Below are 13,342 nucleotides of genomic sequence, written 5' to 3'. Positions count from 1 at the left end.
AACAACCAAGTGTCACACTTTTCAAGTTTTTCTTTTTTTAGAGCTGCCTACTTCCTGGCATGACTTTCAAGACCCTATCTCAAAAAAAAAAAAAAAAAAAATCATCACAATAAAGGTCTGGTGGAGTGGCTCAAAGTGTAGGTCCTGAGGTTAAGCCACAGTAATGCAATCAATCAATCAATCAGAAAAAGAAAAGAACAACTCCACATAGGTAAAGCCCCAGAAGTAAATTCTTCTTATTCTCAAAAAAAGTTATTAGCACCCATCCTATATTTCTCAAACTTTTAGGCTTCAAAAAATATTAGATCTTCTGCTAAGGTGAACAAACACTTACAAGTATTTTCTTCAAAGTTTATAAACTATTAACTGGCAAAGTGGCTCAAGAGGTAGAGTACCTGTCTAGTAAGTATGAGGCCATGAGTTCAAATACCAGCACCACAAAAAAAAAAAAAACCTTATGAAATATTTTCATTTCAACTTCCTAAAGACAGCAAACTGAAGTGAGTAAAAACCCAAAAATCTAGAGTATTAATCTAAACTCTTATTCCTCTGAAAGAACAATTATCACATTTAGGAATTTATTTTTAGAAAAATCTTCCAAGTGTTTCAAGACATAACATGTAACACACAAATTATTCATTAGCACAATATTGTTTCTTAACAACAAGAAACAAAATGACAACAAAAACAAAAAGACCCATATAGGCCCACCAAACAGGAAATTAAAATGAATAATACAGTCATACCACAACACTTGGGGGAGCAGGTTTGAATGAATTAATGAAGGAAGTGCCTGCAATATACAGTTAAGTGAAAAACCAGAAACAGGAAATTTTCTAAGAATCCACTTATGAAAATAACATGTGTGCACATGCGCACACACATGCACAAAATATTTTTAAACATTTGGAAGAATATCCAGAATAGTAATGTTATTTCTTATACATTACTGATATTGTTAGATTTTCCTAGTACATAACATTTATTATTCAGTAAAAATTAAGATATTTCCCTTTAGAGAAAAAGTATAACCAATTTAACATTAAATGAAAATGCTTGAATATTTTCCCTTATTTCACATCAAAAAAAGATTTACTTATTTTATTTTCCACTTTAAAAAATTATTTTAAATTCTACAAACTGAGTACTTGTTTTAACTATATGACATTTGTATAATACAATGAAAGTAGTCTATAATACTGGTAGTCAGGAATAAAGACTAATTATAAGAGAATGATACCCTTTTATCTCTACTGTCTTGAATGTAATGAGGTTTCAAAAAACAAACACCAGTAGATTAAATGTATGGAAAGACTGTGGGAATCATTTTAAGTTTTCTTATGGGTAGACAAAGGGAAAGAACAAACTGTAGCACAGGGAAATAGTGACTTAAGAGAAACAGACTCAAGGCAGCAATATACTGACAATACAGGTGGCCCTGCAGCTCAGAGGGATGAACAACTGATGAATCAGCCTTCTTTCATTCAATTATACAATTATAAAAATCACTAAGAGCAGAATTATCTGATTTTTTGCCAAAGAACTGATAGTTAAGTGGGAAAACAGACAAAAAAGCTACTCAATACAGAATAATGAAAGTTCATGTATACAGGACACTACTGACTCAGAGAAGATACACTGGTATCAGACTGATAGGGACAAGGAAGGCTTTGTGGAAGTGTCATCTGAAGAAGTTAATGTGCAGCCTTGGAAGACATCTTGGGCAGAGAGATGAATGTGAAAAAGCAAGATGTTAGGGAATCTGGTCTCTGGTTCTCACAGGCAACACCTTTAGTGGTTTTAGAAGATTAAAAGTATAGAGATAGGCCACCACACTGAAACTTTTAATAAGTTTTAAATTTGAGATAATTATAATTAAAGGAAATTGCAAAAATAAAACAGAAAGGTTCCAATGCAAATAACATTAGTAGAATATATGTATGCTTCTATACCATTTATCATGAGTATATTCATGTAACTAGCAATGATCAATATATAGAAGTATAGAAAAATCTTTATGCTTCCTGATTTGTAATAAAATTGTCTTGAATATTTTCTCTACATGTACTAACAACTTTATCAAGGTTGTAATGTTTTGCTTCAACCATCAAACATAATTTAGAAAACTAATGAGAAAACTGGGCATGGTGGCATACACCTGTTATCCCAGCACTTGGGAGGTGAAAGGCACAAAGATGGTTGGAGGCCATCTGGGCTACATAGCCAGACTCTGTCTCAAAAAACTAAAAAAACAGAGGAGAGCAGGGGGAGAGAGAAGCAACTGTATTGTTACTCTTTCCATTTTTCTTTCATTTATCCTGATGTTTTCTGCTTCAGTAATTTCCTTTAGCCTTTCTCACAAGGTAGGTCTGCTGGAAACAAATTCTCTTAGTTTTACTTTAGCTGAAAATATCCTGATCGTCTTGATCTTCATTCCAGAAAGACATTACTGGGTTAGGGTGTAGCTCAGTGGCGAGTGTTTGCCTAGGCCTGAGACTCTGGTTTTATCCCTAGCTCTGAGAAGGTGGGGTGGTAATGGTGGATAATATGTTCAGAAGGATATTATCAATAGACCTAGGATTCTAGATTGACAATTCCTTTTATTTAACACTTGAAAAACATGCCACTTCGTTCTGGTCTCTAAGTTCAATAATGAGAAATTCAGCATTATGACAATGTTTCCCTTAAACTCAGGGTGTTTCCTGCTGCGTCCAGAAGTCTGAATAGAATGTACCGTGGTGCTGACTGAGGGGGTGTTGTTTTGTTATTGTTGTTGGTAGGCCTGAGGTTTAAACTCAAGGTTTTGTGCTTACAAAGCAGGCACTTTACAGCTTCAGCAATACATCTACTCCATTTTGCTGTGGTTATTTTAGAGATGGGGTCTCAAAAACTATTTGCTGTAGCTAGCCTTGAACTGCAATCCTCCCAAAATGCTAGGATTACAGGCATGAGCTACTGGTACCACCTGAGGGAGGAGAGTTTTACCAAATTTAACATTTGTTCAGACTTTTTGTTTTTTTTGGGAATGAGGGTTGTCATTATTGTTTTGAGACAGGGCCTTGCTACATATCCCAGCCTGGCCTTGAATTACTGATCCTCCTGCTCCCACCCCCTAAATTTGTGATTATACGCGTGAGCTACAATGCCTCGTTAAGCTTTTTTTAAATGTGTAGGTTTAGGACCTTCATCAGATTTGGGAAAAGTTCAATCATTATATCTTTAAATATCTTTTCAGCTACACATTTTTTCCCCTCTCTCTTTGGCACTGTTGGGATTTCGAACTCAGGGCCTCAAGTTGCTAGGCAGGTTCACCTACTGCTTGTGCTACTCCACCAGCCCTTTTTTTGTGATGGGTTTTTTCAAGACAGAGTCTCCACAAACTATTTTACCTGGGGCTGGCTTCAATAGCAATCCTCCTGATCTCTGCTTCCTGAGTAGCTAGGATTATAGGTGTGAGCCACAGGGGCCTAGAACCCTCTATGTCTTGACTGAAGAAGTTTCCAAACATTATACAAGTGGGCAGGGGGGGCGGGGAAAGAGAGGAGGATGCCTCATGGATGTTGTCAGGTGGGGCCGAATCCCAGTTCCCCACTCAATCTCTGTTGACTTGAGATAAAGGAGACTTAAATGCTGGGCATGGATGAATTCAGTTTCCCTACCAAGCCTCTGTTGGAAAGGGAAGGCGCCTCATTACTAGAGTTTTTTCAGTGATTGGCTAAAGAAGGGTGGTAATTGTCTAAAAGTTTTCTGCCTTGCTTGGGTGTTCCTTTTTTTTTTTTTTCCCTTTGGCTAGAAAGAGGCTTTTTAAAAACCTGTGCTCATTGGTGTTTCCAGGCTGCATACCCCAGTCCATGATATATTAGGAAAATGTGAAATCTAAGAAACTCACTGTCATGTCATTCCTTGGGTCCTAAGGTAAGAGTGAATCTGCCTTCTTCTCTCCATCTCTAAGAATCTTATTTTTGTTTTATATATAATGTTCAGGATATTTTGCTGTACTTAACAGGAAAAACAGAGAAGTATGCTTTTATATCTTGCCTATGAACCACAATGAGACTTGATTTTTTTTAAATGACTTTTTAAACTCCATTAAACAGATGCATTGTAATTGTAATTGTAAATTACTCAGGCTATTTAAGAAAATACATTTTTATTGGCTGCAGTACAGACCAAACCTTGTGCTAGGCAAGCGCTCTCCCACTGAGATAATACACCCCCAGCCCTCAGTTGATTACCCTGATGCACACTGTTTTTTTCTTTTTTAGCACGAATTTCAAGGGGTGAAACTGTTGAGTCAAAGGAACTTCCTCTTTTATGGTACCTGAAATATCGCCAACTGTCCTCCAGAATGCACATTCTCCGAATAAGTAAGTGGAACACAAAATACTTCCCTTCAAGTGAAAACTGGCCATGCTTGATGCCAGGTATAAGCAGAGACTATCAGCATCTTGCCTTTTATACACCAGACAAGCGAACTCTACCTACAACTATGTGGCCTTTTTTTTTTTTTTTTATGACGTGGCAAATGAAGTTTCGAAGACCTGGAAAGATTGTTACACTTGTATGTGCCCAACAAAATCTTATACTTGTCATAATAAAAGACTCGAAAAGGTGGAGATGCTTTCTATCAGATTTAACACGGTAAACAATATAAGCATATGAAGTGCCTTCAAATAGCAGTTTACTTAGCTGTCTCTTATCCATGTACCTTATTTCCTAGGTTAGAACATTTAGGATTAAACTGAATAGAAAAGTGAAGTGGGTACATTCTTACCTGGTAACTGACCTCAGAGGGAAAGTTTTCAAAATTTCACCATTGAGTATGAGACTTACTATAGAGTTTTGATTAATATATAACCAGCATTAGATTAAACAAGTTCCTGCCAAAACTTCTTTGGTATTTTTCTTAAAATAGTAAATTAGTGTATAATTTAACAAACACTTTTACTCCCTGTACTTCCCCAAACCCACTCATAATTTCAATAAATATTTTAGATTATTAGGATTAATTTAAGATTATTAATTTAAGAATAAGGTTCCAACAGATAAGAATATCAACTGGAATCATACTTCATAGAATTGTATGCCATTATATGTATATTAAATTTGCATGAAAGCACAATTATGTTGCTGTGTACAATGCTACCACACATGTACAAGGATGTTCATAGGTGCATTATTTGTAATGGTTCCTATGCAGGAAGAAGAGTTAACAGAGCAGTCCTAAAACTGATAATCTTACACAGGCCTGCTTACAAGGTTGGGCCATTAGTTAGCCATCAACAAATTTGAATGATAAGTAGTTTTCCTAAACTGCTATAAAAGTGTCCTTAACTGAAAACATTGAAGCAACAAGAGTCCATTAATGAATGAATGGATAAACAAAGGTGGCATATACATAGAATGGAATATAATACAGCTTTTAAAAAGGGATTATGACATACAATACAATATGGATGAACCATGAAATCAGGATCCTAGAGATATTTGTACATCATGGTTGTTGGAGACCATGCGGCATGATGAATATCACAAGTTTATGAATTGATGAGCAGATTGCTTGCCACATCAAGTATCTGGGATATGGGACAAGTGATATTGTAAACAGTGTCCTCCCAGCACTGGTCAAAGAATCATGAATTCCTTGCATGCATGATTGTTCCTGCATATAATAGTGCTATGCGGTGCTTCTCAGAACACGAAAGTTGAAAATACTTACCCAGAAGTTAACAACAAACTACATGTACCTAATAATCATTAGCTATACACAGCAACTCAAAAAACACTGAAGGAGTGGGGCACTCTGGGTCTGAGTCCTTTCTCAGATCCCCAGCCTTCCCCTTGCTTGCAAATTTCAGTGGTGAACAGAACAAACTGGAAGTTTTCTTTTCTTGGTGTTGCTTTTTGCAATGCTGGGGATCAAACCCACCTCTGATGTATACTCCCAGTCCCAAACAATTTATTTAAAAAGGTTAAGATGGCAAATTTTATTGTATCCTTCAAGAAACTCTCATGCTACAAGGGGGGAGAGGACCTCTAATAAAATACTTTATAGCGATAAAAATGACACAAAATCATTTTTGCATTTTGCATTATAGGAAAGTTATTTCTTCCATATTAGAGGGAGAAATCCTTGTTATTGTTGTTGTTACTGGGGTTTGAATTTAGGACTTCACACCTGCTAGACAGGTACTCTGTCTAGTACTTGAGCCACTCCACCAGACCAGAGTGAGAAATCTTTTAAAGAAGCAGTTCTTAAACCTTTTGGTCTCAGAATCCCTCTAAATTATGTGGGAAATATCTGATTATATTCATTATACCAGAGATAAAACTGAGAATTAAAAAATAATTACTATTTATCCTTTCAAAATAACCCATTACATGTTAAAATGACATTTTTAAAAAATCCTACTTTCTGAAAGAAATGCAAGATTCCTGTTCCGTAGCTTCTAGAAAATGCCACTGCATACTCTTCTCTTGAGAGAGTAAGAATAAAAAGGCAGTAAGAGCAACATTATTTTGAAAATAGTCTCAACTTCTGGACCTCAAGTAAGGATCCTGGGGAATCTCAGGATACTACTTTAATTATACTTTAAGAAATATGACTTTAATTTCTGATATTCTGATTGATGTGACTAACATGCAGGAAATAGCAGAGAATGCTTTTACTGGGGTAAATCTTAAAAGCTTTTAATTTGCAAACATTAAGCTGCCAGCACTTCCCTTATAAATCCAGAGTTAAACCTTACCCAACTGTTACTGTCAGAAAATCACTCCTTTATATAATAGGCTCACCATGGTTAGTATACAAAGAAAAAATTATGCATACCTTGAAAACTTGAAAGCAACTATATGCATGAGGAGCTGAACAATGTAACCACTGATACCATTTATTTAGACCATGAAACTTAGAATTTTATAAATTATTATTTTGAAAATTAAAATAGCTACTTCTCTATTCTCTTTGGTTTGAAAATAATGCACTAGCCACTGACTATTTTAAATTATTTTTAAAAAAACAAAACAAAACAAAAAACCTTTGCATTAGCTTGGTTGAATCTCAGCTTAAAACTGTTAAAACCACTTTTAAGACAAATCCAAGCTGATTACTGGAGTTAAACAAACATCTTAAACAGCACTGTAAGCATTATAGATTTTGCTGTCTGACAAACACTGTTATCATGAAATCTCCAATTTGGCAATTTTATATGAATTATAAATTAACTGAGTCTCTAGAATTCGCAGATAACTACAGGTTTGGGAATGAGTAGAAGCAGCTACAAATTCTCTGCTGGCTGTAGATTTGAGCCTTGTACTCCAGCAACTGACAACAATGACGCTGTACTAGGGAATGTACTTACCACCAGTGCTAGAACAAGAGTCCGAACCTTCTCCCCAATCTCAGGTGAAATGTCATTGCCAAACTGTTGCAGAGTGGTAAGAAAGCGTTTTAACTTGCTGAGTTGCCGAGCACCACAAGTGGCTGGCAATTGCTGATTTGTTAGTGCAGATGATGTGGAAGAGGCAGGACCATTGCTGAATCTCTGTGGCGGTGATGGAGCACCATTCAGGGTTGGAGGGGAATGGTTAATACCATTGCTTACTAAAAGAAAGCCAAAATGAAAGACTCAGCTTAAGTGCAGAACACAGGGCCTTTGGCCAATTTCTTCTTGTTTTCCCTCATTCATTAATTTGAACTTATAAAAATCACATGTTAAATATTCTGTTTCTGTCCTCAATGAGATTACCTTATGCTCAGATTGTCAGATAAAAAATGGCAAGTGTTAAAACAGAAGTATAAAGATAGGTGTGGTGGCATGTAACTATAGTCCTAGCTACTTGAGTGGCTGAGGCAGGAAGATCAACTAAGTATAGGAGTTTCAGCTACTCTAGGCAACCTAGAAAGACCCTATTTTATGGTGGAAAGGGGGGAAGAAAAAGGGAAGTAAGGAAGGGAGGGAGGAAAGGAAAAAAGTAAGGAGAAGGAGGAGAAAGAGAAAGAAAGGGGAGAAGAAAGAGGCAGAGGGAGGTAACTGTCTACATTCAATAAAGGAATCCATTCTAATGTTTTTTGCTCAAGTTATGGCTCAAGTGGTAGAACACCTGCCTAGCAAGCCTGAGGTCCCGAGTTTCAAACTCCAGTATCATAAAAAAAAAAATGGGATCAATTAGTATTCCTATTTTCCTGTTGTTCTTAGTAGTCATTCCTGGAAGTTTTAATTTGGAAACAACCTTAGGGCAAAATTTATTTTTTTAACTTATTTGTTTTTTATTTCTAGAGCTATTTCTTGGCAACATTAAGTAAAAACCTCCTTTGTCACTGAACATTAAAATAAAATTACCTACTACCTAAGTTTCAATAAGATTTCACTAATTGTGTCATGCATAAAAATCTAAGAAGGTGGAACAATTATATAAAAACACAGAAACTAATTTGTCAAGATATGACAGGTTTAAAAAGCCCAATCACTGAAAACTGACATTTACCTGTACAATGCCCAATATAAACATAACAAATCTCCTACTTCCCATCTTCCTCTATCTAAGCTATTCACAGTCACTTGCCCATGTATGCTTCCTCTTCCTGAACTGACCCATACTGAAACTCTTTTTCATCCTCTACAGCTTGGCTATCATCTGTAGTATGGAATTTTCTTTAGCACATATCATTGCTGCTCTGCTTTCAGGTAAACCTCAGTAGATTTAATAAATTTTTGTACTGCCTGTGTACATGCTTCTATTTTACTTCCCAAATCATACTTCTTTCTATATTGGCACTATCTTAATAGACTGCTCTTCTTTTTTTTTTTTTTTTTTTGTTTCTTGAAATAGGCTCTCACTCTGTAGCCCAGGCTGTCCTAGGACTCAAAATCCTCCTATCTTAGCCTTCTGAGTGCTAAGATTACAAATGTGCACCACTGTACAACCACATATGCCCTTAACTATATATTAATAGGATTTTGGAAATGTTGAATAGTATATGTGGGTTTAATGGCAGGCAGTCACTTAGATACAAATACTACTCTGAACCCTAAGCCCAAGTAATTAAGAGGTCTCACATGCTGTAGGAGTAAAGGACACTGGCCTCGGTCCTCCAGGATTTATTGGTGGGAGGGGTGGCATTATGGGAGGTGAGGATCTTGACTGTATCTTCACTTCCACAGGCGATCCAGGCATTGCTGGCACCTTTCTCTCAGAACCAACTGTGGAGAATAAGAGAAATGGAAGTTAGACTTTCTATAAGATAATGAAAATAGCAACCATGATTTGAAATACCATCCTATTTCCCTAGAGGACTGAGAAGTTAAGAAGATGGTTAGTATAATGAGTAGAAAGCTCGCTCCCAAATGCTCATGTCCTAACATCTAGATATCTAAATGCTACCTTACTTGGGAAAAGGATTGTTGCAGATATAATTAAGGTAAGGTTCTTCAGAGGAGATCATCCTGGATTACCTGAGTGGGCTCTAAATCAAATCTGAATTGTGTCCTTAAAGAAGAGAAGAGACCAGATATACATCCACAGAGAAACCAAGTGATGATGCAGAAAGAGACTGAAGTGATGCATCCGCAAACCAAGAACTGTCAGGGATTAGCAACAACCCTGAAGCTAGAAGAGAGTAGAAAAGATTTCTCTGCCTGAGGCCCCAGAAGAAATCAGCTTTTCTGATACCTTGATTTTGGACTTTTGAGCTAAAGTGTGATAGAATAAATTTCTATTATCTTAAGCCACCTAGTTTGTGGTACTTTTGTTTTGTCAACCCTAGAAACTAAAACAAGGAAAAAGAACAAGGGGTGATAGTAACTGAAACCTAACAGTCTAGAGAGTAGATAAGAACAGAAGACACCAGGTTACAAATTTGGATTACCTAAAATGTATTCTTTCTTGACTTCTCCTTATAGAAAACAAAACAAAACAAAAAAACCCTAACATTGGAATTTTCTAGACCATCAGACATCAACTACATGATATAGAAACAGACTCATAATCAGTTGTATATAAATTACTACTAAAGATGAAGTACAAATTTTTTTGTTTGGCAGTACTGGAGCTTGAACTTAGGGCCTTGCACTTGCTAGGCTAACCTGAGAAACACAGCAAGATTTCATCTCAAAATAACAATTTTATATATATATATATATATATATATATATATTCATTCATTCATTCATTCATTCATTTATGCATGCAAGCCAGGGGTCATGCTACCCACTTGTAATCCTAGAACTCAAGAGGATTCGGCAGGAGGACTGTAAGTTCAAGGCAAGCCATAGCTTTGCTCCTCACAAAGATTCTGTCTCAAAAATAAGAGTTTTTGTTTAAATAAAAAGTTATTGTTCCCTAAAGGGAACATAACATGTTACATACTTGGTTAGTAGACTCACCTTTAAACTGACCTATGCTCCTTTCAGTAATTACAAGCTTTTTACGTAAGTACCAGGAATTTAATCAATTCAATTTAAAGTGTAAGGAAAGTAAAGTCAAAGTTTTCTTTTTGCGAGACCACAGCTATAAAGACAACAATACCAGAGTGTTCAGGATACTACAAGGCACATCTTTGCACATTCACAGAACACTTTCTAATGAGGAGAAAACCCCCAAATATTATTTTGCACTTTGATTTCCAATAGTCATATTCTTGCAAAGGGATACAATGAATAAAGAAAGTCAAGAAAACCAAGATCCCATGTTACAAACCCCCGAACAAAAATATGCAGTCTCTGACAGCCATGTGGACAAAATTGCCAGTCATTGCCCTCTGTCTGTTCAGGACATGATCTTTGTGAAAATGACAGCCATCCTGCCTGATTAGTGGACTAATGAGCTGTTGCGCTTGCCTTTTTCTCCCTGTCAGTGTTTTCTCAACGTCCTTCAGAGAACAGTTGACAAGTTTCCAGCTCTTCCATCTGGGACCCAGCTTTCTGGATAGGTGGGGGGAGAAGGAACTGACAGTAGTCTCGCACTGTTATGTACTGTGTACAGTGTGCAACAACCTAAAGGGGGCCTTTCTTCATACCACCTGCCTTTACAGCAAGGGCGCCAAAGGCCTGAGGAGGGCTTAGCAGTCACATGTGTTTTAACAGTCAGCACTTGGCAAGATAATAAAAGTGGAGCAGCCCAACTTTAGAATAATGAACTATATGCTCTTACCAACTGAAAGCTCAGATAATGGGTAAAACCTAGACCTGAGCAAGTGAGCAAGACCTCTTGCTCACTTCACTATACATCAACTTGCAAAGCTAGTGCTTTTTATTCCTGTTTCCAGATGTGGAGATTGAGAGATCTGGTATAGATCCTCATTCTGTTATTCATCACCTACAGGAAGTTCAGCAAATCATTTCATCTTTCTGGGCCTCATTTTTCAACATATGCAAAGTGAGTGACAGTAAGAACCACCTAGCAGAAAAGATGCAAGGATTAGTGATAATACTTAGATTAGTGCTGGGCATAAAGATACTATTAATCTTATTCCCTATTTACTAATAGGAAAGATGATTAGAATATAGAATCCTACTGTCAAGTTCTGGATCTGCCACTTAACATGTAACCATGTTTCTGTAGAAAATGGCTATGCTACCAACATTTTATACATCTAACCTCAGAGATACTAAGTGAGATGATCCAAGAATTAACAGTTGCAAAGCATCAAGTACAATATACAGTGGTGTCTTTGTTAGAGGCTGAGTTGCATGAATGTACTTCTTAATGTGGGACAGTCATTCAAGTTGTTAATAATTTGGCAAATTCAGCAGTGGCTCAAGATGGTAGGTAAAGGGTACATTCCAGAGTAGCATTTAAACTCTGCTTGGGGTGACAGCAGGAGTAATTCACAGGAAGATAGCTATTATGTGCCTGTATGTCATCACTGTTATAGTGACTTTTCCTCATTTTTTTGAAACTGGTGTTTATGTATTATATTCTAGTTGGATTTCTTGAAAGAAACAACCATATCTTGAGCACTTTTCAATCCCAGAGAACCTTAAACTAACATTACGGAGAAGAAAATTTGTTCTCTCAAGTCACAATTGAGCCCATGAAAACCATTGTTTGGACTATCAAACAGCCACAAAGGGGCTGGGAATTCAGCTTAGCAGTAGAGCACTTGCCTGGCATGTTTCAGGCCCTGAAACTTTATCACAACTTTAAAAAAAAAAAAAAAAAAAAAGAAGAAGAAGAAGAGGTCACTGAAGATGAAAATAATCCTTAGTTTTGTCATAAAGGTTCAACTCAATTCTAATCATAGATTCAAAGTCACTGACAATTTAGTCACCCTATGTCCTATAAGTTTATGCCTTACTTAGTATATGTATATATGAATTAAGATTAAAAATTCATTTAGAGGTCTGGAGGTATGACTCAAGCTGTAGAGCACCTGCCCTGCAAGTATAAAGCCCTAAGTTTAAACCCCAGCACCATCAATCAATCAATCAATCAACGATCTGGGTGTGGTGGTCCATGCCAATAATTCTGGTACTTGGGAAGTGGTGGCAGGAGGACCAACTTCCAGGTCAGCATGCACTATAAGTGAAACCTTGTCTTTAAACAAAGAAATGAACAGCCAAATTACATGATATTCTATTTTAAAGATGTACTATAGTTTATTTAAACAATCTCCTACTGATCAAATAATTGGATTGTTTTCAGTCATTGGGACTGAGTTCTAAGGCTTTCCAGATTCCATTCCATTGACTGTCATTTATTTGCCAGGCCTCAGAAAAATTCAGACAAAGGTGACAAGGACCTCACAGGAAAAATAGACATACTGAAATGTGTACAAAGTACTGGAAAAATATACCATGTATGAAGGCCAGGAAAGTCTTTACAGATCTTTGAGTAGTTTCCTGGGAAAGCGGCATGACTCAGGCAGCATATAAGGCCATCGTTTGAATAGTGGCTCCAAAATTGGTATCAGAGATAAGGATAAATCAGGGAAAAGATTTCCTTGTTCACTGTCTGTCTTCAACCACTGTCAAGGACAGGTAAATATTTTGAATGTGTAATTGTCAGATGACAAGCATTTCCCTAATTAACTTTTTTAATTTGCTAAAGATAAAGCAAAGAACAACAAATTACTGCTATACTTAAAACCTTATAAAGTTGGCTAAACTGATCTTGGACACAGCACATACTTAAGGATTAGCATTTACCTTCCTTGCAGCTTTGCCACAAACCCAATCAAACATATCAATTTTCTAATAACATTCAAGCTTCATATGGAAACAGTGAGGAGTAACTGTTTACAATGACAATTATTCACCAAAATGGAGACAAAAGAACTTCAGTAAAGAAATTACTAGTAAATATTTTACAAGGGAACCTGAAAACACAGTTCAATTAAAAC

General features: G+C 36.5%; 1 protein-coding gene across 4 annotated transcripts in view; it reads right to left on the bottom strand.

Moving 5' to 3' along the window:
- Cbfa2t2 (CBFA2/RUNX1 partner transcriptional co-repressor 2) overlaps window positions 1-13,342 on the bottom strand; it is a 113,278-nt gene that overhangs the window by 33,531 nt on the left and 66,405 nt on the right. For all 4 annotated transcript variants that reach the window (XM_074074564.1, XM_074074563.1, XM_074074565.1 and 1 more), the window contains 2 exons: window positions 9,060-9,203; window positions 7,362-7,603 (listed from right to left, as the gene is read on the bottom strand). In XM_074074564.1, the coding sequence (XP_073930665.1) occupies window positions 7,362-7,603; window positions 9,060-9,203 (386 nt within the window). The remainder of the gene's footprint in view (window positions 1-7,361; window positions 7,604-9,059; window positions 9,204-13,342) is intronic.

The sequence above is a fragment of the Castor canadensis genome, chromosome 5 (genome assembly GCF_047511655.1).
Source record: "Castor canadensis chromosome 5, mCasCan1.hap1v2, whole genome shotgun sequence".
In the NCBI taxonomy this organism is placed as follows: domain Eukaryota; kingdom Metazoa; phylum Chordata; class Mammalia; order Rodentia; family Castoridae; genus Castor; species Castor canadensis.
Note: the sequence above shows the minus strand (reverse complement) of the source record. Positions and strands in the feature narration are given on the sequence as shown.